We start from the raw sequence: 24702 nt of genomic DNA, 5'->3' as shown, positions 1-24702 counted from the left end.
ACAGCTAATCTAAGGGGTGTGCCATGCATTTTGCTTTTCCTATTCTGCAGTTCCCTTCATTGTTAATCCCTTTTCCATTTATTCAGTCTTTCATTGAATGTTAATTGCTAGAAGCTGTTGTTCCAAAGATGAATAAGACAGGGTCCTTCTCTTGAGAAGCTCGTAGTCTGCTGCGATGATTCTCTGAGTTTAGTGAACACAAAAACCAGTCAAGGAGTGGTAGAGAACAGAAGCAACTGAGCCAGCTTCTCTCTGAAAGAGTCGGAGTTGGAAGCCTGAGCTGAAGCCCTACCTTCTGCACTTTATGAAAAAGAGGTCGCAGTTGGATCAGGGCGGAGTTGAGAGGATGTGACTTGTGAAATTGCAGGAAAGGGAGAAGCTTTAAGATGACACCCGTATTCTAGCTTAGACAACCAGGCTGTGGATCGTAGGGAACATAGAAAGGCATGTGCCTTTGAAGAGGTGATTTGGTTTTAGAAAAACTGAGTGGGGACGCTTGTAGGATATGCAGAAAGAACAAGTAAGAAGGTAGGCAGGTGGAAAGATTAAAACCTTTCATTTTACAGTCAGAATACTTAAGCCTAAAGATGTGGTTTTCCCTGCGACGTCCCCGAGTCTCCAAGCTGAGGCTCGGGGGTCATATTCCTGTTTTACTCAGTCTTTTACCTTTTCACTGAAATTAAAAAGAGACTCCCAAATCAGTCTCAAGAAGCATCAGTGATCTTGCAGTGAATTAGAAAAAAATTTCAGACTGACTCTGGAAGAGTTCAGTAGAAATGTCTAATAGGAGAGAGATATGGGTGTCCTCTGCATATAGGTGAATGAAACTTATCAATCTCTCCCCTGACATATCTGAGTTAATAAAACTAACTCCTGTGAGCAGAAGTGCCTTGGTTACTCTTCCTGTTTTGTTTTTTGGGCATGCCAGGTGGAGATCTTAGTATTCCAACCAGGGATTGAAGTAGTACCTGCTGTGGAAGCGTTAAATCATAGCGCCCAGAGAGGACTGTGGACCGAATCCAGAGAAACAAGTGTGGGTCCAGTCACAGAGATCCTTGTAAGCTGAGTTTGAGAACTTGAACGTTGGCCTGAGAACAATGTCAAACCACTGAACTGAAATTTGAAGTGGGAGAGTGACGAGATCAGGCTTGCATTTTAGAAGTATTTAGGCTCTGCTGGTGTAGGTAGATTCAAGGCAGGGAGATTGCAGTCAGTGAGACCAGGAGAAGGAGTGAGATCAAACGTTTAAGCAGATTAATTGTGGAGGTAGGCGAGGAGATGGGAAAGGTGTTTGTGCTCAGTCGCTCAGTCCTGTCCGACTCTTCTCGACCCCGTGAACTGTAGCCCACCAGGCTCCTCCTTCCATGGGATTCAATTCTCCAGGCAAGAATACTGGAGTGGGTTGCCATTTCCTCCTCCAGTAGGCCATTAGGGGAGAGGAATACAGGGAGAATGAAAACAAGTAATGCTTTCTCCAGAATCATCTGAAATAATCATGCAGTCCTCTTGGCTCCAGCTTGAGACTCTTCTGGTGGAAGGGGTGTGAGATGCAGATTTAGCTCTTATCTTCAAATGTTTAAGTAGATAAATTTTGGAGGTGGGAGAGGAGATAGTAAAGGTTTTTCGCAATCATTAGATGTGTATGGAGAGGGAAGTTGAAAGCATTGGCATCTGATAAGGCGGGTGCTGAGAGGGCAACACTTGGAGGATGGTCACAGAATTCCAGAAGGGCTCTTGTGTTCTCCACCTGGGGAATTTGGACCATAAAGAAAGCTGAGCGCCAAAGAATGGATGCTTTTGAACAGGTGCTGGAGAAGACTCTTGAGAGTCCCTTGGACTGCAAAGAGATCCAACCAATCCATCCTAAAGAAAATCAGTCCTGAATATTCATTGGAAGGACTGATGTTGAAGCTGAAACTCCAATACTTTGGCCACCTGCTGTGAAGAACTGACTCATTGGGAAAGACCCTGATGCTGGGAAAGATTGAAGGCAGGAGGAGAAGGGGACGACAGAGGATGAGATGGTTGGATGGCACCACCGACTCAATGGACACAAATCTGAGTGAACTCCGGGAGTTGGTGATGGACAGGGAAGCCTGACATGCTTCGGTCCGTGGGGTTGCAAAGAGTCGGACATGACTGAGCGTCTGAACTGAATTGAACTGAACCTGGGGAATGCGGGGGAGACACAGAGAAGCGGACTTTGTGAGATACATTTTGAAGGAAGAAGCAGTGCTTGGTAAGGATGAAAAGTTAAGGGAAAGGGAGGGGGCAAGAGTAATGGCTTTTTCGTCAGTAAAAAGGCAATACTAATTTATATTCCCTCAAACAGTGCAAAAGAGTTCCCTTTTCTCCATACCTTCTCCAGCATTTATTGCTTGTAGATTTTTTTGTTGACGGCCATTCTGATCAGTGTGAGGTAATATCTCATGGTAGTTTTAACTTGCATTTCTCTAGTAGTGACGGTGGGAAGGAGGTTCAGGAGGGAGGAGACATACATATACCTATGGCTGAAAAAAATAAGTGAAAACAAAAAGGCAATACTAGCACAGGGCCGGGGTGAGGATGGAGTGGGATGATTCTTAGTCTATGATAATACAGGTCATGTGACCACAGGACAGGGCTGCTGCTGCCGGAGCATGGAGGCTTGTGTTCGAGTGTCAGCCCTGCAGCCCGTTTCCACTGACGAGTGCAAGGCACCTTCACCATTGTCCTTTCTTACCACAACATCCTGCTCATCTGGGCCTCTCTTTTCTCTCCCGAGGCCCTCCTCAACTCCTCCCAGAGCTCTTGAATGGAGAAATCTTGGTCAGTGGATGATCTGCACGTGACTACGATGCTCAACCCCTGTATCCTCCAAAGCAGGGTCAGAGGAGGTGCCAGGCTGGGGACCCACCTTGGGGACCCACCTTCAGTGGCCCAATCAGCTCTTTATACTGAAGGTGGTGGGGCTGGAGGCAAGAGGCCATCGTGTAGGAGTGTTTCTTAGAACGGTCCTCTAAAGAGTGGCTGAGCTTGCTTTCTCATCAGCACGTCTATGAGTCCAGTCCACTGTAGCTAACAGGTTTTGGGTGTTGTTTGTTTTTCCCAGCCTCATAATTCTATTAGGGTGTGTGTGTGTGTGTGGTAAGATACACATAATACGTGTGTGCTTAGTCACTCAGTCCTATCCAACTTTTTGCGACCCCATGGATGGTAGCCCACCCATATGATTCTCTAGACAAGAATACTGAAGTGGGTAACCATTCCCTTCTCCAGGGGATCTTCCCAACCCAGGGATGGCACCTGGGTCTCCTGCATTGCTGGCAGATTCTTTACTGTCTGAGCCACCAGGGAAGCCCAAACATAATATAAACCTTATCATTCTAACCCTTTCTAGGTGTTCAGTTCAGTGACATTAAGTACACCCATGTTATTGCACAACCATCACCACCATCCATCTTCAGAATGGTTAACATGTTCAAAGCTGAAATTCTTTTCCCACTGAACAGTTACTCCCCATTCCCTCCCACCAGCTCCTTCTGGAAACCACCATTCTACCAATCATTCCACCACCACCAATCACGTCTCCATGATTCTACTCCTCTGGGTACCTCACATAGGTGGAATCATACAGTATTTGTCCTTTTGTGACTAGCTTATTTCACTTAGCATAATGCCCTCAAGGGCTTCCCTGGTGGCTCAGACAGTAAAGAATTCCTGCAATGTGGGAGACCTGAGTTCAATCTCTGCGTCGGGAAGATCCCCTCCAGGAAGGCACAGCAACCCACTCCAGTATTCTTGCCTGGAGAATCCACATGGATAGAGGAGTCTGGCGGGCTACAGTCCATGGAGTCACAAAGAGTTGGACATGACTGAGCAATTAAGCATGAATGCCCTCAAGGTTTATCCACGTGTCAGAATTTCCTTCCTTTTGGGGACTTCCCTGGTGGTCCAGTGGCTAAGACTCCATGCTCCCAATGCAGGGGTCCTAGGTTCAATCCCTGGTCAGGGAACTAAGATTTCATGCACCACAACTAAAGATTCTTCATGCCAAAAATAAGACACGGTGCAGCCAAATAAATAAATATTTTAAAAAAGATTTTCCATCCTTTATAAATCTGTAAAATATTTCATTGTCCTTTTATATAGTTCGTGAGGTTCTCACACCAAGTTGACTGGGGTGGTTTGCCATTCCCTCCTCCAGTGGATCACACTTTGTCAGAACTCTCTGCTATGACCTGTCTCGGGTGACCCTACACAGCATGGCTCATAGCTTCATCGAGTTAATGCAAGCTCCTTCACCATGACAAGGCAGTGATCTGTGGTGTTGGAGAAGACTCCTAAGAGTCCCTTGGACAGCAAAGAGATCAAACCATTCAATCTTAAGGGACATCAACACTGAATACTTGTTGGAAGGACTGATGCTGAAACTGAAATTTCAGTATTTTGGTCATCTGATGCGAACAACTGACTCATTGGAAAAGTCCCTGATGCTGGGAAAGATTGAGGGCAGAAGGAAAAATGGGTATCAGAGGATGAGATGGCTGGATGGCATCACCAATGCAATAGACATGAACTTGGGCAAACTTCGGGAGATGTTGAGGGACAGGGAGGCCTAGCGTGCTACAGTCCATGGGGTCGCAAAAAGTTGGACGTAACTGGGCAATTGAACAACAACAACAATATTCCATTGCTAGCATGTGTCACATTTATTTTATCCATTCATCCTTTGATGGACACGTTTGTTGCGTCTACATTTTGGCTATTGTGAATAATTCTGCAAGGAACACAGGTGTACCAATATATCTGAGTCATTGCTTTCAACCCTTTTGGGCATCTATCCTGTTATTGCTGGATCATATGGTAATTCCATGTTTAATTTTCTGAGAAACCACCATGCCATTTTCCACAGTGGCTGTATCACTTTACATTCCTACCACCAATGCACAAGGGTTCTAATTTCTCCACATCTTTGCCAAGCCTTGTTTCCTGTATTTTGAAAATTTTTAATTTTTTATGATAGTCATCCTAACCTTTTGAGAAATCTGTATGCAGGTCAGGAAGAACTGGACATGGAACAACAGACTGGTTCCAAATAGGAAAAGGAGTACATCAAGGCTATATATTGTCACCCTGCTTATTTAACTTATATGCAGAGTACATCATGAGAAATACTGGGCTGGATGAAGCACAAGCTGGAATCAAGATTGCCAGGAGAACCTCAGATATGCATATGACACAACCCTTATGGCAGAAAGTGAAGAAGAACTAAAGAGCCTCTTGTTGTAAGTGAAAGAGGAGAGTGAAAAGTTGGCTTAATGGACATGAGTTTGAGTAAACTTCAGGAACTGGTGATGAACAGGGAGGCCTGGCATGTTGCAGTTCATGGGTAGCAAAGAGTTGGACATGACTGAGCGACTGAACTGAACTGAGTGAGTGTGAAGTGGTATCTCACTACAGTTTCAATTTGCAATTCTGTAATGATCAGTGATTGTTGAGCATCAACATTCAGAAAACTAAGATCATGGCATCCAGTCCCATCACTTCATGCAAATAGATGGGGAAACAGTGGAAACAGTGTCAGACTTTATTTTTCTGGGCTCCAAGATCACTGCAGATGGGGATTGTAGCCATGAAATTAAAAGACGCTTACTCCTTGGAAGGAAAGTTATGACCAACCTAGATAGTGTTAGTGTCAGTCGCTCAGTCGTGGCCGACTCTTTGCGACCCCATGGACTGCAGCCCACCAGACTCCACTGTCCAGAGATTTTCCAGACAAGGATACTGGAGTGGGTTGCCATTTCCTTCTAGACAGCATTACAAAGCAGAGACATTACTTTGCCAACAAAGGTCCGTCTAGTCAAGGCGATGGTTTTTCCAGGAGTCATGTATAAATGTGAGAGGTGGACTATAAAGAAAGCTGAGCGCCAAAGAATTGATGCTGTTGAACTGTGGTGTTGGAGAAGACTCTAGAGAGTCCCTTAGACAGCAAATCCAACCTAAATAAATCAGGAAGGACTGATGTTGAAGCTGAAACCCCAATACTTTGGCCACCTGATGCGAAGAACTGACTCATTGGAAAAGACCCTGAGGCTGGGAAAGTTGAAGGTGGGAGGAGAAGGGGAAGACAGAGGATGAGATGGTTGGATAACATCACTGACTCAATGGACATGAGTTTGAGTAAACTCCAGGAGTTGGTGATGAACAGGGAGGCCTGGCATGTTGCAGTCCATGGGTAGCAAAGAGCTGGACATGACTGAGCGACTGAACTGAACTGAGTGTGAAGTGGTATCTCACTATAGTTTCAATTTGCATTTCTGTAATGATTAGTGATCGTTGAGCATCATTCCATATGCTTATTGGCCATTTGTATATCATCTCTGAAGAAACAGCTACTTGAGTTCTTTGCCCATTTTTTAATTGGTTGTTTGTTTTCTGGTTGTTGACTTGTTGGAGTTCTTTACATATTCTGGATACTAACCCCTGTTCAGATACAGGGTTGACAAGCATTTTCTCCCATTCTCTGGGTTGCCTTTTCACTCTGTAGATAGTGTCTTTGATGCACAAAAATGTCAATTTTGATGAAATCCAATTTATCTATTTTTTCTTCTCTTGACGGTGGTTTTGGTACTGTAGCTATAATTTAGGTTTTTTAAAGGATTTTTTTTTCATTTCAAATATTGTGGCCAAAAAGAAACTATGATTCAAAGAAAGTGATGGGCTTATTCCATCCGATCATTAGTTATTAATAGTAAGCTCTGGGCTGAGAATTCATATTCTTGGCTCTTCAGGGACTCTTATTGGAAGTACAAAACAGGCAGGTACCTTGGTGAGAGCTGAAGCAAATCTCTAAAGTAATCTTCAGTTACCCTATAGTTGGATCGATTCCAAATGTGAAAAATAAATCTCCAGTTTTGTCTTTTTGTCAGTCATGTGCAAGTTTTAATCTAATGTTCAAAATAGAAAGCTTCTGGAATGGAGAGTCTGTGAAATATTTTAGAATGTGTTCATTTCTGGGCACTGCTTTTTACTAGAGCAGAGTTCCCTGTTTAGAATGAATCAATGGGCGGCTTACACCGTGTTATCAAGTCCTCAGTTGAGGAAGTCTGCGAAGCTGCAACTACTGCCCTGTCAGAACTGCCTTGCTTTTGGTGTTCTAGCAAGGGAGCGAGTCATCTTTCATTTCATCGTGCTTGAAGACAGTTCCTCTGCTCCCACCCCCGCCGCCCAGCCCCCTCCAACTCCACTCACCACTTAGTTTACGCAGTAAAGCAATAAAGCAATGGGTCTGCTTTGGAGGGTTTCTAAAAGGAAAGATAAACACAGGGGGGCAACTTGATGGGCCACAATGAAAGGAACTCATTATGAAACCACTCAACAGATCAGCCTCCTCTCCTAGTAAAACTGGAGTCAACCTGATCATTTCAGGGGCGGTGGGTGGAAGAGGGGCTTCTCCAACCACGGGGAATGTGGTGGCTTTTTCAGTCTCTCTCGTCTTGAAGGTCTAAGAGTTGTAATCCTCCTCCGAGCTCTGCAGGGAAGCACCGACCCTTGGGCCCCTTCGGGGAATCAATGAGCGGACTTGGAAACTTTGGCCCTCGGGGCATTTTCGCCCCTATCCGATCCTCTAACGCTCCGCGCCCAGAGCCCTTTGGGGAAGGGACAAGCAAGCCACGCCGTCCCCGTGACGCCGCTGCTCTCAGACCGCTCGCCCCACACTCTGGGGAGCCCGAGGTCTAAAAACCAGCCCAGTGGCAGCACGTTCTGTGCACCCCGAGGCTGAGCACTTGATCACCCCGGGAGCCGCTTTCCTCGGTCTTCGTCCCGCTTCCAAGCCAACGCGAAAATGAGGGAACACGGGGAGCGCGGGCGGGGAAGCGGCGGGGCCCGGGGCCGGGGCCGGCCCGCGGGCGGGGCGGGCGCGGGAAGGCGCAAGGGGGGCGTGGGCGCGGCGGCCCGCGCGCCCCGGCGGACGGGCCAGGGGGAGGGGCGCTGGCGGCGGCGGCGCCTCCCGCCCGGGGTGAGCGGCGCGCGAGGCGGCCCTGCGGCACAGAGCGCCGAGCGGGGAGGCTGGGCTGGAGCACAGACGGCCGGCGCGCGGCGCGGCTGCCATGGGCGCGCACTGACCCGCTGCTCAGCGCGGACTTCCTCGGCGGCGCGGAGCTCCCCGGCTGGCGGTGCGTCTCCTCTGTCACCATGAAAGGTAGGGCGGGCTTCGGGGCTCGCGGGAGGGGGCGAGGTGCCGAGTTTCTCTGCGCGGAGACCGGGGCGGGGGGGAGACCCGGTGCTGGGTTTGGTGCGCTCATCCTGGGGGGCGCCCCCGGGGCTCGGGAGTCGGATACCGCCGGAGATCTCGGGGTGGGGCATTTGAAGTCGGCAAGTACTGCCCTCCCCACCGTGTCTCAACAAAGTAGTTTGAAGCCCCAAGTCGTTGTTTACGGCTTCCAGTTCCCAACTTTTTAATTGAAAAAATACGCTCAGGAGAGTGGAGGCATCATCACTCCCCACCCTCGGCCCCCCTAGTTCGTTCTGCGCCCTGGCTCACTCCCCACTCTTTCCAAGGTCCGTCTCCCTCCCCGCCGTTGCCACTTCCCCGTCTGAGAAGTCGACGGGTGTTTTCTCCCGGACTCGGGGATGTTCTCGGTGCGCCCTCCCCACATCTGGCAATGATTAGGTGCCCGCGGAGTTCAGCTGGCTCGGGAAGTGCGTTTGGCATCTTTCTCCATCAGCCCCACTGGCTGGAAAATCACCGCCCTGGGTTTCGCGTCCCTTCCATGTGCCCGCCTGCGGAGCTGTGCCCACGTGTGTTCAGGGGCGACACAGTCTCCCGGGCGGTGTCCACCGCAGGCGGATTTAGGAAACTGTCAGATGCTATCGCACCTTTTAGCGAGGAGAAGGGCTTCGCAGGGAAGCCGTCTGTTGAGTAGAAAACGAAGATCTGACAACAGAATCTCGATCTGTATGTGAGATAAATAATCACAGCAGAGGTATCGTTTGGAGATGGGCCGGCGTGGTGTTTACACAAGACTGGAATCCTGGATTTGTACTGAGATAACACGTCTCGGTCCCCGCGCGGGCCGGACCCGAGTGAGGGGGCTCGGTTCGAGATGCCATCTGACCTCTAGGACCGAGCTTCCAGCAGCCCAAGAGCCCGCGATGAGACCTCTGACTTGCAAGCGTTGCTGATCCAGGCGCGCGCCTCGGGAGCCCCACAGACTTGGAAAGTAACTTTTGGCTCTAGGTTTCTCTCTGCAAGGCAGATCACGCTAAACAGTTCGGAGCGATAATGTCCTACCAATTAACTCTCCTTCCAGGGGAGTTCTGTGTCCTTCTCTGGAGACTCTGGGAAGGAAGGGAACAAAACGCCAGGTGGAAAGGGTCCCGCCCCCTGGGCGAGAGACACAGAAGACAGGATGCACCGCAAGAGACACACAACGCAAAAGACACAAAAGACAGGATTTCAAAGCGCAGCGTGTGTGCGTTCCCTCTCTCCCCATCTCAGTTTCTCTTCTCTCATTTACATCCCAGGAAAGGCGCACTTTCCTTAGCCAGCACTGATTAAGGGATCTTCCCAGAATGGCAAGAGTTCACGCGGGTAACTTTGCTCTGGCGCTCAGTTACCATCATTTTAGCCAGAAGTTAATCTTCTCTTTGCTGGTCACTGAGGCCAGGAGGCTTTGAACTTTTGGAAAGATAAGCCAGCTCCTCATTTCATCAGCTCCCATGTGGCTTCCTAAACCCTGAAAATCTAGTTATGCTTTTGGCTGGGTCAATGCCTGTTACTGCAGTTTGGGTATTTTTTTTCAATGTTAATTGAAATCTGTAATGGAATACAAACCTATGTATGTATCTATGTGTGTATGCTGTGTGCTGAGTCGTTTCAGTTGTTGTGTCCAACTCTTTTCAACCTCATGGACTACAGCCCACCAGGCTCCTCTGCCCATGGGATTCTCCAGGCAAAAATACTGGAGTAAGGAACCATTCCCTTCTTCAGGGTTTTTTCCTGTCCCAGGGATTGAACTGAGTCTCCTCTGTTATAGGCGGATTCTTTACGGTCAGAGTCACCAGGGAAGTATATATATATATATATATATGAGTTACACTACATTCTCGACCAGCTAGCACACCGCTTGGAGAAGGCTTATTGCTTATCCTCTGTGGTTTGGGCACTGCCTCAACACCCCACTTACCTTCTGCCCCAATAGGTGAAGGGGACTGAGGGGCTGAATTCCTGGGGAGGCTAGTCACTTTGAAGGCCTCTTTTAAAATGAAATGTTCTGTGAGAGGTTTGCTTACCAACAATTTCCATAGAATTTGTGTTTGTCTGGTTTGTGAGGTGGGGAAGGGAGCAGACTGTAATGTTTTTTCAGTACCTACTAAGTGCGCCAGTATGCTCCACCCTCTCTACAAGCACTGTATCAGTGAACCCTCTCAAGCACCCTATAAGGTGGGCATTTTAACCCCTACACCATAGATACGGAAACAGAAGAGATAGAAACCAGCAACAAGGGGGGTAGTAGGCATCTAAAGACAAGCTTTGCCAGGTTCCCTGTGAGTCTTGGAGAGACCTAGGACACCAGATAGAACCCCTGGACTGGAAGAAAAGTGATTCTCAGACGATTAAGTAGCCAAGGAACTTGAAGCTGGTGCAGCAGCCAGGAAGCGATGGAGCCAAGAAATTGGACACAAGCCTTCTGAAGCCAAGCAGAGTGTGTTTTTAGCCAAAAAAGAAAGCTGCCTTTACCAAGTAGAATTATTTGGACAATTTGTCATAGGTAACCAACACAGTTTTCCTTGGGTTCATAATTATGTCATAAAGCAATGAACTCATTATGTTTAAGCCAATGTTTCATTAGTATGTGATTTCTCTAAGTGATAGAAGTCTGTGACAGACCTTGCAAATGCTTAAAATTGAAGTGTTAACCCAAGACATTCTTTAGCCAAGTAGAAAATTAGTGGACATCTTAGAAACTACAGAAGTTTTTTTGTCAAGGCAAAAATTCACCTACTATGCAAGTCAGATGCCTTTTCAAGGCACTTATTTGACTTTCTAATTCTGATTTTTAAACTTGGGATATAGCCTTTGTAAAAACCCAGGCCTTTGGTGGAGAAGGCAATGGCATCCCACTCCAGTACTCTTGCCTGGAAAATCCCATGGGCGGAGGAACCTGGTGGGCTACAGTCCATGGGGTCGCTAGGAGTTGGACCCGACTGGGTGACTTCACTTTCACTTTTCACTTTCATGCATTGGAGAAGGAAATGGCAACCCACTCCAGTGTTCTTGCCTGGAGAATCCCAGCAGCGGGGGAGCCTGGTGGGCTGCCATCTATGGGGTCGCACAGAGTCGGACACGACTGGAGTGACTTAGCAGCAGTAGCAGCAGGCCTTTGGAGTCTAATTCCAAGGCTTCGGTGAGCCACAGCACCACCTATCTGTTGTGTTCAGCAAATATCTGTCTCTTTTAATATTTCTTGCTTCTCTGGAGTCCCAAGTAAAAAAATAATGACATCATTATACATTTTCCGGAAGAAAATTACTTGCCCTGTTGCTGGAATACTTCAAGTGTTCCACAGTGATTAAAATATGAAGTTAGTTTTAATTTATTTCTAATTACATTTTCAGTTAGCTGTACTGCACCATAAATTTCATGGTTTTTAATATTCACACTCTTTATGAAGGCATCTGACTCCTCTTGAGTTAGGTGTGTCATTAAGAAATCACATTTCTAGTTCTGGAAGTTGGGAATATTGGTGAGTTTTAATTCAGTAGCACTTGTTACTTAAGAGACCTCCTGCAATAACCACTAGCTCACAGGACCACATTGATTCAAACCACTGTTCTAATTTAATGCAGGGAGCAGGTCAGTGCCATTAAAACATAGTGTCCAACTGCTTATTTTTGCACTTTTGTGTGTAAACATTTCTGAAATGCTATCTGGCAATGATACTTTTAAAAGGTGCTAGTAAGCAGTGTATTTCTACTCCGTGTTTTCCCAGACTCGCAGTCTCTTGGCTTTCCAGGTATCTAAGATGTCTTGTCCTTAACCAGGATAAGCAAACACATGTGTAGGTTCTGACTGCTTTAAACATTGAAAGAATCATGTTTTCTGCAGGAAAATGGAAACAAAGTGAGGCCTTTTTCCTTTCATTGATTGGTAATCGAGGCTTCTTTTCCTCTGGAAGACAAATTTGCAACCCAGTTACACTTTTGACTTTTCAATAGTTTGAAGATGCTTGACATTCCTAATCTGAGGTTTAATTATTGCTAAGTATATATCTTCCCAGTGGTCTCCTATGCAATTTTCCCAGATTGTTCCCATCCCCTGACCCCCACCCCCACCCCAACCATGTGGCTCATTCAGCAATAATGGTGTGGATGAGAAAAGCTGGCAGATGATAACTTCTAAGCTATAGCATAATTCTAATTTTCTGAATTCATGCTTATTTTTATTGAAGCATTATTTCCAAACTGTTGATGCAGCTGCTGCCTAAAGTAAGTTAAATGGCCTTCAAAGTGTTTGTTTTCAAATGAGAAAATAGACATTTAAAGTTTAGTGATAGACAAATATTATGCCTCGAGCGAACCTAGCATGTGAGTGATCTCTCAGGAGGAAGTCTGATTCATGTCTTCCCACTAAGAGAAAAAGTGGTTAGGTGCTAGAAGGACTTTCCAGATGGCACTAGTGGTAAAGAACCTGTCTGCCAATGTAGAAGACATAAAAGATGCAGGTTCAATCCCTGGGTTGGGAAGATCCCATGGAGAAGGGCATGGCAATCCAGTCCAGTTTTCTTGCCTGAAGAATCCCATGGACAGAGGAGCCTGGAGGGCTATAGTCCACAGGGTCACAAACAGACACAACTGAAGTAACTTAGCACGCACGCACAAGGAGCCCAGAATGGTGGCAGAGTGTAGCCTTTCTCCTTTTGAGGGGCAAATCAGAGTGAAAAGAATTGGGCAGTTGGGGGTCAGGGGACAGTGTTCTCGGTCACTTAGGTGACCATCTGTGAAAATGTCTACCCTCACCGTGAGTCAGCTCTAACCAGTCTGGTCCTGCCTTTCCGTCTTTTGCTCGTATGCCATTTTGAAGGCACAGGCCTCAGATTCTAGAATTCCTGTCTATACCCTGGAGGCAGGGAAAAGGGTTGTGAGTGGGAAGATAAATGCCAGGGACTTATTAAAACATTTGTTAAGTCCCTACAGTGTGCCACAGTCCATAGATGCTGAGTGAGCAGAGTAGAAGAGGTCCCCTCCTGTCTGGCCTTAGACCTTAATAATGGGACATCAAAGGTCTGAAGAAATTGCTGTGCTCTTCAGCCAGTCACTGGAGGAACTTCTCTAGGCTGGAGCTCCTGCAGAGATAAGGCACATTCCAGGGCTGCTGCCCTTTGTAGAATTTATCTGCTGGGAGGTTTTCTTGTGACTGATTGAATGAGTGTGAATGGCTTGCTGAAGTCATTGACTCTGCAAACAGCCCCTGTGCTGTCTTGCTGACAGGTTTGCCTTCAGACAGTGTAGCATTGTCAGAATTGCTTTTCAGGAACAGACTTAACCACCAATGATCAGCAATAGTAGTGATGATGATGATAATAATAACAATAAATAAACACCATAACAAAGGATAGGAAGGTATTGACATTCCTCATAGAACCTTCACTGTTTACTACTGATAGCATGGTTTCCAATCACACCAGTCACCCAAAGCTTGGGGAAGGCAACTATTCAATCAAGCAGTAATTTGATTTCTATTTAAGTGAATGATGTTTGAAGGGCCCAAACCAAAATAGTACCTTGAACAGGTCCTGCTGATTGCTTAAGGGACCTTCGAAATTATATAGCAGTGAAAGCAGAAATGAGTAATCCCAAATTAAAATTCCAAAGAGAGTCCAGAAGCTTTCTTAACCCTTGAATTTATCACAGTCCATCGATACTCTTAAAAATTATTAAGGAAAGATGTTTTTCAACATGGGGATTAAAAAACAATTTATTTATTGGAATTGGACATATTAAATATGACTTGGGGCTTCCCTGGTGGCTCAGAGGGTAAAGCATCTGCCTGCAATGACTTATGCTTCCTGAGTCATTTGGGATGAAAATTCTTTGTTTTGTGAAGTCATGTGCACTTGCCTAAGAGGTTGGACATTTGACATTCTGCGTGCAAAAACCAACTTGTCATTGGTTTGTGAAAATATCTGCACTTTTGAGGCCTAAGTCACTTAGTTATGACATAGAACTGTTTGGAAAGTAGCTGATATAAGTATATATGACATTATTCAAAGGCAAAATATCCAAATTTATATTCTAAATTTATAATCCAAAGTATTAATATATATTGATACTTTAAAATATGCCTATCTCAAAAAACGTAATTATGCATTGTGTTCCCAGGAGTGGAACCTGACAATTTAAGTGTGGTGAGGAGTGTGGGCTCTGAAACCAGAGGGCCTGGTGACCACATGCATACTCGTTAACTTCCTGGGCCACTCAGTTTCCTCATCTGTCAAATGGGGGGATAATAATGACATATATTGGATGCCATTTTTTTCTATTTTTTGAGGATTATATAGGTTAGTTTAGCTCAGTTGTTTATAGTGGTGTCTTACACTTAAGGAGAACTCAACATATTTTAGATATTGGAACACTGTATAATTATGACTTGCTGCTTCTTCCAGAAAGGAACGTAATTGCCAATTATGAACCATTTTTGTTAAGTTAATCAAGTGATATGGGCTTCCTTGGTGGCTTAGTGGTAAAGAATCTGCCTGCCAATATCCAAGGGGATACGGCAAATATTTAGCAACCCAGGTGACTCTCTGTTGAGGCCATGGTTCTCACAAATGCCTGCGTGAAAGCCACTCCCCTAAAGCAGTGGCCAGTGGAGGGTGGCTGTGGACTCCAGGGGCAAGTGGGCCCTGGGTATGTGGCCCCAGGGGTGCCCTCCTCTCCTCCTCCCCCACTGGGCCAGTCATAGTAGGTGGGTGGTGGGACACACAAGAACAACTTGCAGGAATGGTGCTTGCCGACTGGTTTGGAAGCAGATAAAGATCTTGAGAACCTGGGGGACCACGCTGTTCTGTTCTAGAGGTGATGATGCTACTAAAGAAGTCGGGGTTCCTGTCTCAGGGTGGAGACATGACAGGGTGAATGGCAGCACTGAGCCCAGCTCGGAGGATAAGTTTGCATTCAGCCTTGCCTCTGTCCACGGTCCTTCAGCCTGGCTCCTGAAAGTGCCTGAACTTGTTCTGATCAACATGGCATTTGCCAGAAGCTACCCAGTGCAGCCATGAAGGCTGCTAGCCCAGATCTGTGCGGTCACTCCAGGGTGAACTCTGTGTGCCGGCTCTTTGGACCTGGGGACCTTTTCTGGTTGTCAGCATCTGTTGGGTTTTTTTTTTAGTCTACCTGACTTTTATCTTCCCTACACATTTCCTTGTTTTGTTTGCTTGATTTTTGTTCTTTCTTTTTTTGTTTGTTTATCAAAGTTAGAGATGCATGTAATTTAGAGAGTCAAAGAACATTCTATTTATTATGAAAAACAGCAATTTCCTGCCCAGCCCACTTCATTTCATCATTTTCCAGTCCCCAGAGGCAACCTCCTGAGAACATTTTTTGCATTTGACTTTGGCATCGACTTTTCTTTCAGTTCTCTACCGATGCCTAGAAGACAGAATTCCCAAGTTCTGTCGCTTCAAATAACAGCTGTTTATTCGCTCATGTCTCTGCAATTCAGGCTGGTCTCTGCCTCCTGAGGTGTTGATTGGGCTAGAGCATCCTGGGGAGGCTGGAAGGGCCAAGGGCTGGCCGGGCTCTCCCCTCCCCATCACAGTCTCTCATTCCCCAGGGATCCCCTCTCACCAGGTCACCTCTGGTCCAGCAGGGTGCCCGGATATTTCCCAAGGCAGCCAACTGCCTAGGGGGTGAGAACAGAAGCTGAAGAGCAGAGGTCTTGGAGAAAACCTAGGCCCCGAGGTCACCCACTGCTACTTCTGGCAAATTCCATCGGCCACAGCGAGTCACACGGTCCTCCCAAATTCAAGAGAGTGGACATGAACTTTCACGTGGAGGGATGGAAAGAGTTGTTGGCAGTTCTTAACGTTGTCAAGCTCCTATAGCCACATGTCCTTAAGTGACGTGTTTATGGCAGTCTTCATTTTCATTGGGCTTCCCAGGCAGTAAAGAATCCTCCTGTGATGCAGGAGACGCGGGTTTGATCCCTGGGTTGGGAAGATCCCCTGGAGAAGGAAATGGCAACCCACTCCAGTATTCTTGCCTGGGAAATCCCATGGACAGAGGAGCCTAACAGGCTACAGCCCATGGGGTCTCAAAGAGTCATTTTTATTATTTTAATTGTTATTGTGATTATTTTGGTTTTGGCCATTATATATTGACTTCCCTTTATAGCAGATGAGGATTTAGTTCTCCTGCCCTTCACCTTCACCTGACTACTATCACGGATACCTCCTGATGCCCCTCATCATCCCAGTATAGTTGTATCAATCTGGACTGGATCGATATTTGGGGTTTATATTAATAAGATGTGCGTCTGTGTGTGCTGAGTCGCTTACAGTCATGTCCGACTCTTTGCAACCCTATGGACTACAGCCCGCCAGGCTCCTCTGTCCATGGGATTCTCCAGGCAAAAATACTGGAGTGGGTTGCCATGCCCTCCTCCAGGGGATCTTCCCAACCCAAGGATCAAACACGTGTCTCTTACGTCTCCTACATTGGCAAGCGAATTCTTTGCCACTAGCGCCACCTGAGTTTCTGTAATATGCCACAGATGTGCTAGCTGCTGAGGGGACAACGTGATAAATGTCCCGTTTTTAGAGGGCTTTCCATCTGCGGGAAGTCAAAACCAGAACAGGAATGTCAGACAGATGGAGATAATCGCCGTCACACTGATCCAGAGGGGTGCAGGGCAAGGAGAGGTAAATTCTAACCACAGGGATATTGCACAACTTGGTCCACAGATTGATTGGAACATATTCATATGTATGACTCTCAGTTCTCCAAGCCAACTAAACTAAACTTCCCTTGAACTCGTGGTACTCTGAAATCAGTGATGCTCAAAGAATGTCAGCAAGAATTCTGTTCAGTGTTCTCCGTCACGAAACCTCTGGCCAGCGTGGCTCTGGGCCAATTACCAAGGAAAGTAAATAAAGTAAATAAAAATCATATTTTGAAATAGACAAGCAAAAGACATGTGACCTGTAAGTATTGCAATAAAAATGCTGTAGTACACCCGTGTCAGCTGAGAAAGTACGTGCTTGTAGATATAAATCTTCAATTAAACACATTTTGTTATTTAGGATGTTAAAGTTTCTTCTTCCCTGCAGACTAACTGCTGTCAGAAGCAGGGACTGAGTTCTGGCCATTGCAGAACGGAGAGGCCTTATGTCTTAACAAACTCCTTGCTCATGTTGGAGTGTAGCAATTGCATGGCATAGTTTATGTCAGAGACAGATTTTGAGAAGTGGCAGGTTGCAAAGGTGACTAGATCCTCGAGAGGCAATGTCCTTATTTGAACCCATCACCTCTGCAGGCCCCTGAGACTGTAAAGAAAATCTGGGGGGCTTCCCTGGCCGTCCAGAGGTTAAGACTCCAAGATTCCAATGAAGGCAGTGAGGGTTCGATCCCTGGTCAGGGAACTAAGATCTCACATGCCACAATTATTGTTGTTGTTCAGACCCTTAGTTGTGTCCGACTCTTCATGACCTCACGGACTGCAGCCCGCCAGGCTTCCCTGTCCTCCACTATCTTCCTGAGTTTGCTCAGATTCATGTGCTGTGAGTCAGTGGTGCCATCCAACCATCTCATCCTCTGCTGCCCCTTCTCCTTTTGCCTTCAGTCTTTCCCAGCGTCAGGGTCTTTCCCAATGTGTCGGCTCTTCGCATCAGGTGGCCCAAGTATCAGAGCTTCAGCTTCAATATCAGTCTTTCCAGTGAGTATTCAGGGTTGATTTCCTTTAGGATTGACTAGTTTGATCTCTTTGTAGTCCAAGGGACTCTCAAGAGTCCTCTCTGGCACCACAATTAGAAAGCCATCAATTCACATGTGGCGAGGCATGGCCTAAGTGAATAAATAAATAAGATGACTTTTATAAAAGAAAAGAAAATCTGGGATGCACTTAGCCTGGGTCCACCAAGTGTGAGGAAAGGGTTTTGAGAACAAAATATAACCTTGCACATGAGATCAGGCTGTTTGTCTTCCTCAAACCCATCTGCTAGCCATGTGGGCCCTGTGGTAGCCTTTTGCCCTCTCAGATGCTCAGGCACTGGGGACAGCTGACCTTGCCTCCTCTCTCCTATGGCTTTTATAGTTCAATGTGGGCCATCCACACAGCCACTAACCCTGGCAGCTCCTGCTTCTTCCTCTTTTTCAATTCCTAAAATGAATCACTCCATCACCAGCCTGAATCATCTGTTTGGTAGTGACACAGCTGGGGACTCTGACAGGGGCTCTGCACCACCCCCACCTTAATGGAATGTCTACGAAGCATCACCTGCCCAATGCGACCCAACTTTTAAGGATGTGAAAAGTCAACTCTTGAAAATACATCGAGTGAAACAAAGTTGAACCACTTCTCTCTCTTTTAGCACGTCCCAGAGTCTAATAGTTCCAAAACCACAGTGAATTTTTAAGAAGGGATATGATATACCGTGTTTCCCCCAAACTCTCTTTTTTCTTCCAAAGAACGAATGTTAAGAAAGATTAAGATGCTTCTCCAAGATACCTTCCCTGATAATCCCAATAATTTGTTCTCTGGGTACTTTGTACCCTGAGTATCTCAGATGATCTAGTACCTGTTTGTAGAGTTGAATGAGATAGAGATTTATATTCTTTTAGTAGCTGCTATGGGGCTTCCCAGGTGGTGCTAGTGGTAAAGAACCCTCCTGCCAATGCAGGAGACATGAGACATGTGGGTTCGATCTCTGGGGTGGGAAGATCCCCTGGAGCAGGAAATGGCAACCCACTCCAGTGTTCTTGCCTGGAGAATCCCATGGACAGAGGAGCTTGGTGGGCTATAGTTCATGGGGTCGCAAAGAGTCAGACACGACTGAGTGACTGAGCACATAAAAATTTCTCATCCTTTACATTGCCATATGTAAAACAGATAACCAGTGGGAATTTGCTGAGTGATGCAGGGAGCTCAAACCTGGTGCTCTGTGACAACTTAGAAGGGTGGGATGGGGTGGGAGGTGGGAAGGTTCAGGAGGGAGGGGACATGTGTATACCTATGGCTGATTCATGTTGATGCGTGGCAGAAACTAACATGACATTGTAAAGCAATTATCTGCCAATTAAAAATTAAAAGAATTAAAAAAAAATTTTTTTAAAGTTTCTCATCCTTTTGGGATGCAAGTTAAGTCGAGCAACAGGACATCCTCTTTGAGTCCTATTAGGGGTCTCCCGTAAAGCCTTTGTTTCCTTGAACCATTAATGGGTTGTAGTAGGTTAATTTGGAGGCAGCACTGAATTGCTTTAATAATAGAAGTTTGAAACGTTTGAAGTTCCCAGGGAAATTTCAGGAAGGAAAGAGAAGTCAGGCAGACTAAAAATGCTGCATGGGAAAAAGACCAGAGAGGAAAAAGAAAACAAACAAACAAACTAATGGTAGGTCTGCTGAAAAGACGCTTTGGGGAGAACACTAATTTTTAAGCTGTTTGCTACTGAGAGCGCAGCACAAGCTGCTTTTTTGTCTCCACGGTGAGGTTGTCACTGGTGGATCCTTGGCCCACAACCTGTGCGTGTGAGTGGATTCTTGTGTGGTCACGGCTCCACAGCAGAGGGGCTGGAGCTGGCAGGGGAAACTGACGCCTGGGTGGCATTGTTACCTATACTAATGTCCCATCAACTCCACTGGTCTGTAAGCACCTATTTAGTGGCTGGGTGAATAAGTGCGTGGATTTCTAAGCCAAAGCAGCAGATAATGGTTTCTCTCTCCCTCTTTTTTTGGCTGTGCCACACGGCATGTGCGATCTTAGTTCCCTGATGAGGGATGGCACCTGCCCCCCCTGCATTGGAAGTGTGGAGTCTTAACCTTTGGACCTCCAGGAAAGTCTCCCAAGGGTTTCCCTTTAAGTGACACTAGATTAGACCTCACAGATATCAGTGAGATAACTACTTAGGAAAGTGGGCACAGGCTAGGGGCTTAATATGTCTTTGGTGAACTAAACAATCACCAAGTCAGTGAGAAAAAGGCGCTCTTCTTTTGGTTGTAAGCACATTCTTCCATGTAGAAAGAACAAAATCTTTAATCCTTGATAGAAGAAGATGACTTGAATTATGAAACCCAGGGTGTCTAGATTCCAAGCAAGTCTCTTCCTTGTTCACTAAATAAGGAAACATGGTAAAACACAGAGATTTCTAACTTCTCCATGGTCTTAGGAGTAGTTCTTCTCTTACACTTTTCATAACAGTGTTTTCATAACACTTCATGACAGATTAGTGTGCTGATGTTCAGCATGTTGTGTGGGATATCTCACACACCTTGGTTTTTCCACTGCATTTCAAGGTTCAGTTATAACTAGGTCCTGCGTCCCATTGTGGGCTGAAAAAGATAATCACAGAGGCTTTATTTCCCCGCTGTGTTTCTTTTTTGTTTGAAAGCCTGTCAGCTTCTTGAGGGAAGGGACCATGTCTCACTCATTTCTGCAGCCCCACTGCCTGGCAGTCTCTGGTCCATAGTGAGCGCTGAGTCAGCACTTTTGAACTGAACTGTATGTGGGTGGAGGGAAGCTGATTGCTGGAGCAATGGTGGTGACCAATTCAAGAATAATTGGTTACACAATAGCCAAGACATGGAAACAACCTAAATGTCCATCGACAGAGGAATGGATAAAGAAGATGTGGTGTATATATATATATATATATATACCACATTCATATATATATATATGAATATCATGCAGCCATTAAAAAGAATGAAATAATGCCATCTGCAGCAACATGGATGGACCTAGAGAGTGTCATACTGAGTGAAGTAAGTCAGACAGAAAAGGAAAAATGTCATATGTCATCTCTTATGTGTGGAATTTAAAAAGAAATTATATAAATGAACTTAACTTGCAAAACAGAAATGAATTCACAGACTTAGGGAACAAACATGTTTACTGTGGGGAAGGATGGGGGGATGGGATAGTTAGGGAATTTGGGGATTGACATGTACACTCTGCTAAAACGGATAACCAATAAGGACCTACTTTATAGCACAAGGAGCTCTGCTCAATGTTATATGGCAACCTAGAAGGGAGGGGAGTTTGGGAGAGAATGGATACATGTATATATATGGCTGAGTCCCTTTGCTTTTCACTTGAAACTATCACAATATTGTTTGTTAATTGGCTATACCCCAACATAAAATTTAAAAAAATCTTTTAAAAGGCAGTGAAGAGAAAGAAGTATCCGTTAGAGACTTTCCTCGTGGTCCCATGATTAAGACTTCACCTTCCAATGCAGGGGATGTGGGTTTGATCTTTGATCGGGGAGCTAAGATCCCACATGTCTTGGGACCAAAATACCAAAACATAAAATAGAAGCAGTATTGTGGCAAGTTCAATAAAGACTTTAAAAAATTGGAGTATTTTTATTCTATTGTTCATTGCAGCACTATTGACAATAGCTAGAACATGGAAGCAACTTAGATGTCCGTTGACAGATGAATGGATAAAGAAGCTGTGGTACATATATACAATGGAATATTACTCAGCCATAAAAAGGAATGCATTTGAGTCAGTTCTGATGAGGTGGATGAACCTAGAACCTATTATACAGAGTGAAGTGAGTCAGAAAGAGAAATATAAATATCGTATTCTAATGCACGTATACAGAATCTAGAAAAATGGTACTGAAGAATTTATTTACAGGGCAGCAGTGGAGAAACAGAAATAGAGGATAGACTTATGGACGTGGGGAGAGGGCAGGAGAGGGTAAGATGTATGCAGAGAGTAACAGGGAAACTTACATTACCATGTGTAAAATAGAGAGCCAATGGGAATTTGCTGTATGGCTCAGGAAACTCAAACAGGGGCTCTGTATCAACCTAGAGGGGTGGGATGAGGAGGGAGATGGGAGGGAGGGGATATATGCATACCTATGGCTGATTCATGTTGCAGTTTGGCAGAAAACAACAAAATTCTGTAAAGCAATTATCCTTCAATAAAAAAATAAATTTTAAAAAATTGGAGTTTTTTAAAAAAGTATCTTATAATCAGGTACACCCATATATGACAGAAGTGTGAAATAAGAAATTCATTATCAGTGTGATAAGGAATCGCATCATGACCATGTGAGGAGGAGTATTTAGGCTTTTGGTAGAAAGCGTGGCTGACACAATATCACCCTTGTTTCCACAGTGGCCCCACCTTTAGGAATCCCCACAGCAAGGAAATCCACTTACTGGGAAACCATCCATCAGTCCCAGTTATCCATTGGAAGGAGAGTGGGGAAAGATTTGGCTATCCTTGCAGGAATCATGCTAGGCTCCTGAGATGCCACAGTTGGTACAAGAGGTGACCTCACAGCCTGGCCTCTGCAGAGGAAGGCCCTGGCTCAGTTATATGACGATACTTTGACCCTTTTGTCAGTTGGCTATTCAGTCATTTATTCACCAAAATCTATTAAGCCCATGCTGTGACTGGGTTTTTCCGGGTAGTTCAAATGGTAAAGAATCTGCCTGCAATGTGGGAGACCTGAGTTCGATCCTTGGGTCGGGAAGATCCCCTGGAGAAAGGAGTGGCAGCCCACTCCAGTATTCTCATCTGGAGAATTCCATGGACAGAGGAGCCTGGTGGGCTACCGTCCTTGGGGTTGCAAAGAGTTGGACATGACTGAGTGACTAACACTTCTGTGACAGGCGCCATTCTAGACACATGGAATTCATTCATGAAGTCAGTAAAAAACTTTCTGCTCATGGGATGTGTGATAACACACACGTACACGTAAATGAGAATGCCATCAGAAAGTAATATTAAAGTAGGACGATTTGACACAGAGTGGCTGAGTGGTGGTCTAGAAAGGCATCTCAGAGGTACCATACCTCTGCTGAGACCTAAATTAGGAGGAATTGCCTAAGGAGCCAGAGGAAGAGCATTCCAGGCTGAGGGAACAGCCAGTGCAGTGAACCTTTGGTCTTTCTCCTGGTGTGCTCCAGGAGTGAGGAGCAGGGTGGGCGAGGGCAGGGTGGAGCAGGTGGAAACGGAAGGAGTTGAGTCCAGCACTTCTGGTCTTACCAGGGTTAATGCTCTGTCTTCTCTTCCCTGTCTCCCCCCACAGACGATTTTGCAGAGGAGGAGGAGGTACATTCCTTCGGTTACAAGCGGTTTGGTAAGTTCCAGCAAAGCTTCGTTCCTTCTCTGTGCTCGATCTGGGAAATGGTAATGTGACTGTGGCCCGACCTTTGATGCAGAAGAACATGCGTGGCTCTAAGGCCCAGTTCTGGTTGCATGTTGAGTTTCTGTATTAACAAGTAGGTGGTTTGTCATGAAATCGGAGGGTTGTGGGACAGGAGTTGCACCCAGGCATGGCTAGGGAAGGGATGGGATGCTTAGGAGGCTCGCCGAATACAAACCAGGTGCCTAACAGGCACAACATGGTGGGGAAGGTCAATCTGTGACAAGACAGGTATTTCTCTATTTTGAGATTTAGGGGACACCTTTTCCCTTTTTCCTCAAGGCCCATGCTCTTAACGTAGTCATTGGTAAGGGAGAAGTGAGCGTAAGACGTTTTCCAGGAACCCATCTAGACACCTGTGCTCTATGGTAGGCTGAACAAAGATACCCTCGTTCTAATCCCCAGAACGTGAATGTAACCTTCCCTGGCAGAAAGCATTTTGCAGATGTGACTAAGTCAAGAGACTGAGAAGGGGATGTTATTCTGTATCATCTGGGTGGGCTCTAAATGTAGTCATAGGTATCCTTGTAAAAGGGAGGGAGAGGAAGATTAGACTGTGGAGAGAAGATGGGATGATGGGAACAGAGAGTGGTGGGATGAGCACTGCAGATGAAGGAAGCGGCCACAAGCCAAGGGAAGCAGGTGGCCACTAGCTGCTCAAAAAGGCGAGGAAATAGATTTTCTGTTTGGAGAACTTTGGTGGGTGTGCAGCCACGCCAACATCTTGACTTTGGCTGACTGAAGCTCATCTCAGACTTCTGGCCCCTCAAACTAGAAGAGAAGACATCGGTATTGTTTTCAGTCACCAGGTTTGCAGTGATCTGTCATGGCAGCCACAGGAAACACATGCTAGCTCCTGTGTTCCTCGGCTGCTGTTCACGGATGGTCTTCTGTCTTTGCCCACACTTCCCGGGTTCTGCAGTTTGGCGTCGAACTGCCAATGAAAACATGACAAAAGTTCCAAAAACAGTTCAAAGAAACTGAGACTTTTCTGTCCAGCATGTTTCTATGCCTTGGTTGGAGGAAATGAAGGGTAGAGTAAAAAGGAATGGGAGAGAGTGTGTGTCTGTGAGAGAGAGAGAGACAATATGAAAGAGAATAAATCTACTTCCTGTTGCTTAAAAAAAAAAAAAAAATCCTGGCCAGACTTTGATTCAAGTTAACATTCCCCAGCTGCTCTGGCTCTCTCATCGCTTTAGCATTTTTCCTTCTGCGTATGCACTTATGTATTTCTTTCTGGGAATAAAATAGGGTTTAATGTGGGAATGCAGTGGCATGGAGCCCATGGCCCCTCCATTCATGTGCTGGCAGAGAGGCTCTGCCCACCATGCC

The 24702-nt window shown here is 45.9% G+C and overlaps 1 protein-coding gene across 1 annotated transcript in view; it reads left to right on the top strand.

Moving 5' to 3' along the window:
* Window positions 1-8006: 8006 nt before the first annotated feature.
* COLEC12 (collectin subfamily member 12) overlaps window positions 8007-24702 on the top strand; it is a 185224-nt gene continuing 168528 nt past the window's right edge. The window contains exons 1-2 of the mRNA XM_055417125.2: window positions 8007-8185; window positions 23254-23304. Of these exons, the coding sequence (XP_055273100.2) occupies window positions 8179-8185; window positions 23254-23304 (58 nt within the window). The 5' untranslated portion in view covers window positions 8007-8178. The remainder of the gene's footprint in view (window positions 8186-23253; window positions 23305-24702) is intronic.

This window comes from Moschus berezovskii, chromosome 28 (genome assembly GCF_049115385.1).
Source record: "Moschus berezovskii isolate FMDL1 chromosome 28, NW_MosBer_1.0, whole genome shotgun sequence".
In the NCBI taxonomy this organism is placed as follows: Eukaryota; Metazoa; Chordata; class Mammalia; order Artiodactyla; family Moschidae; genus Moschus; species Moschus berezovskii.
The sequence above is the reverse complement of the archived record's forward strand: the minus strand, read 5'-3'. Positions and strand labels throughout refer to the sequence as shown.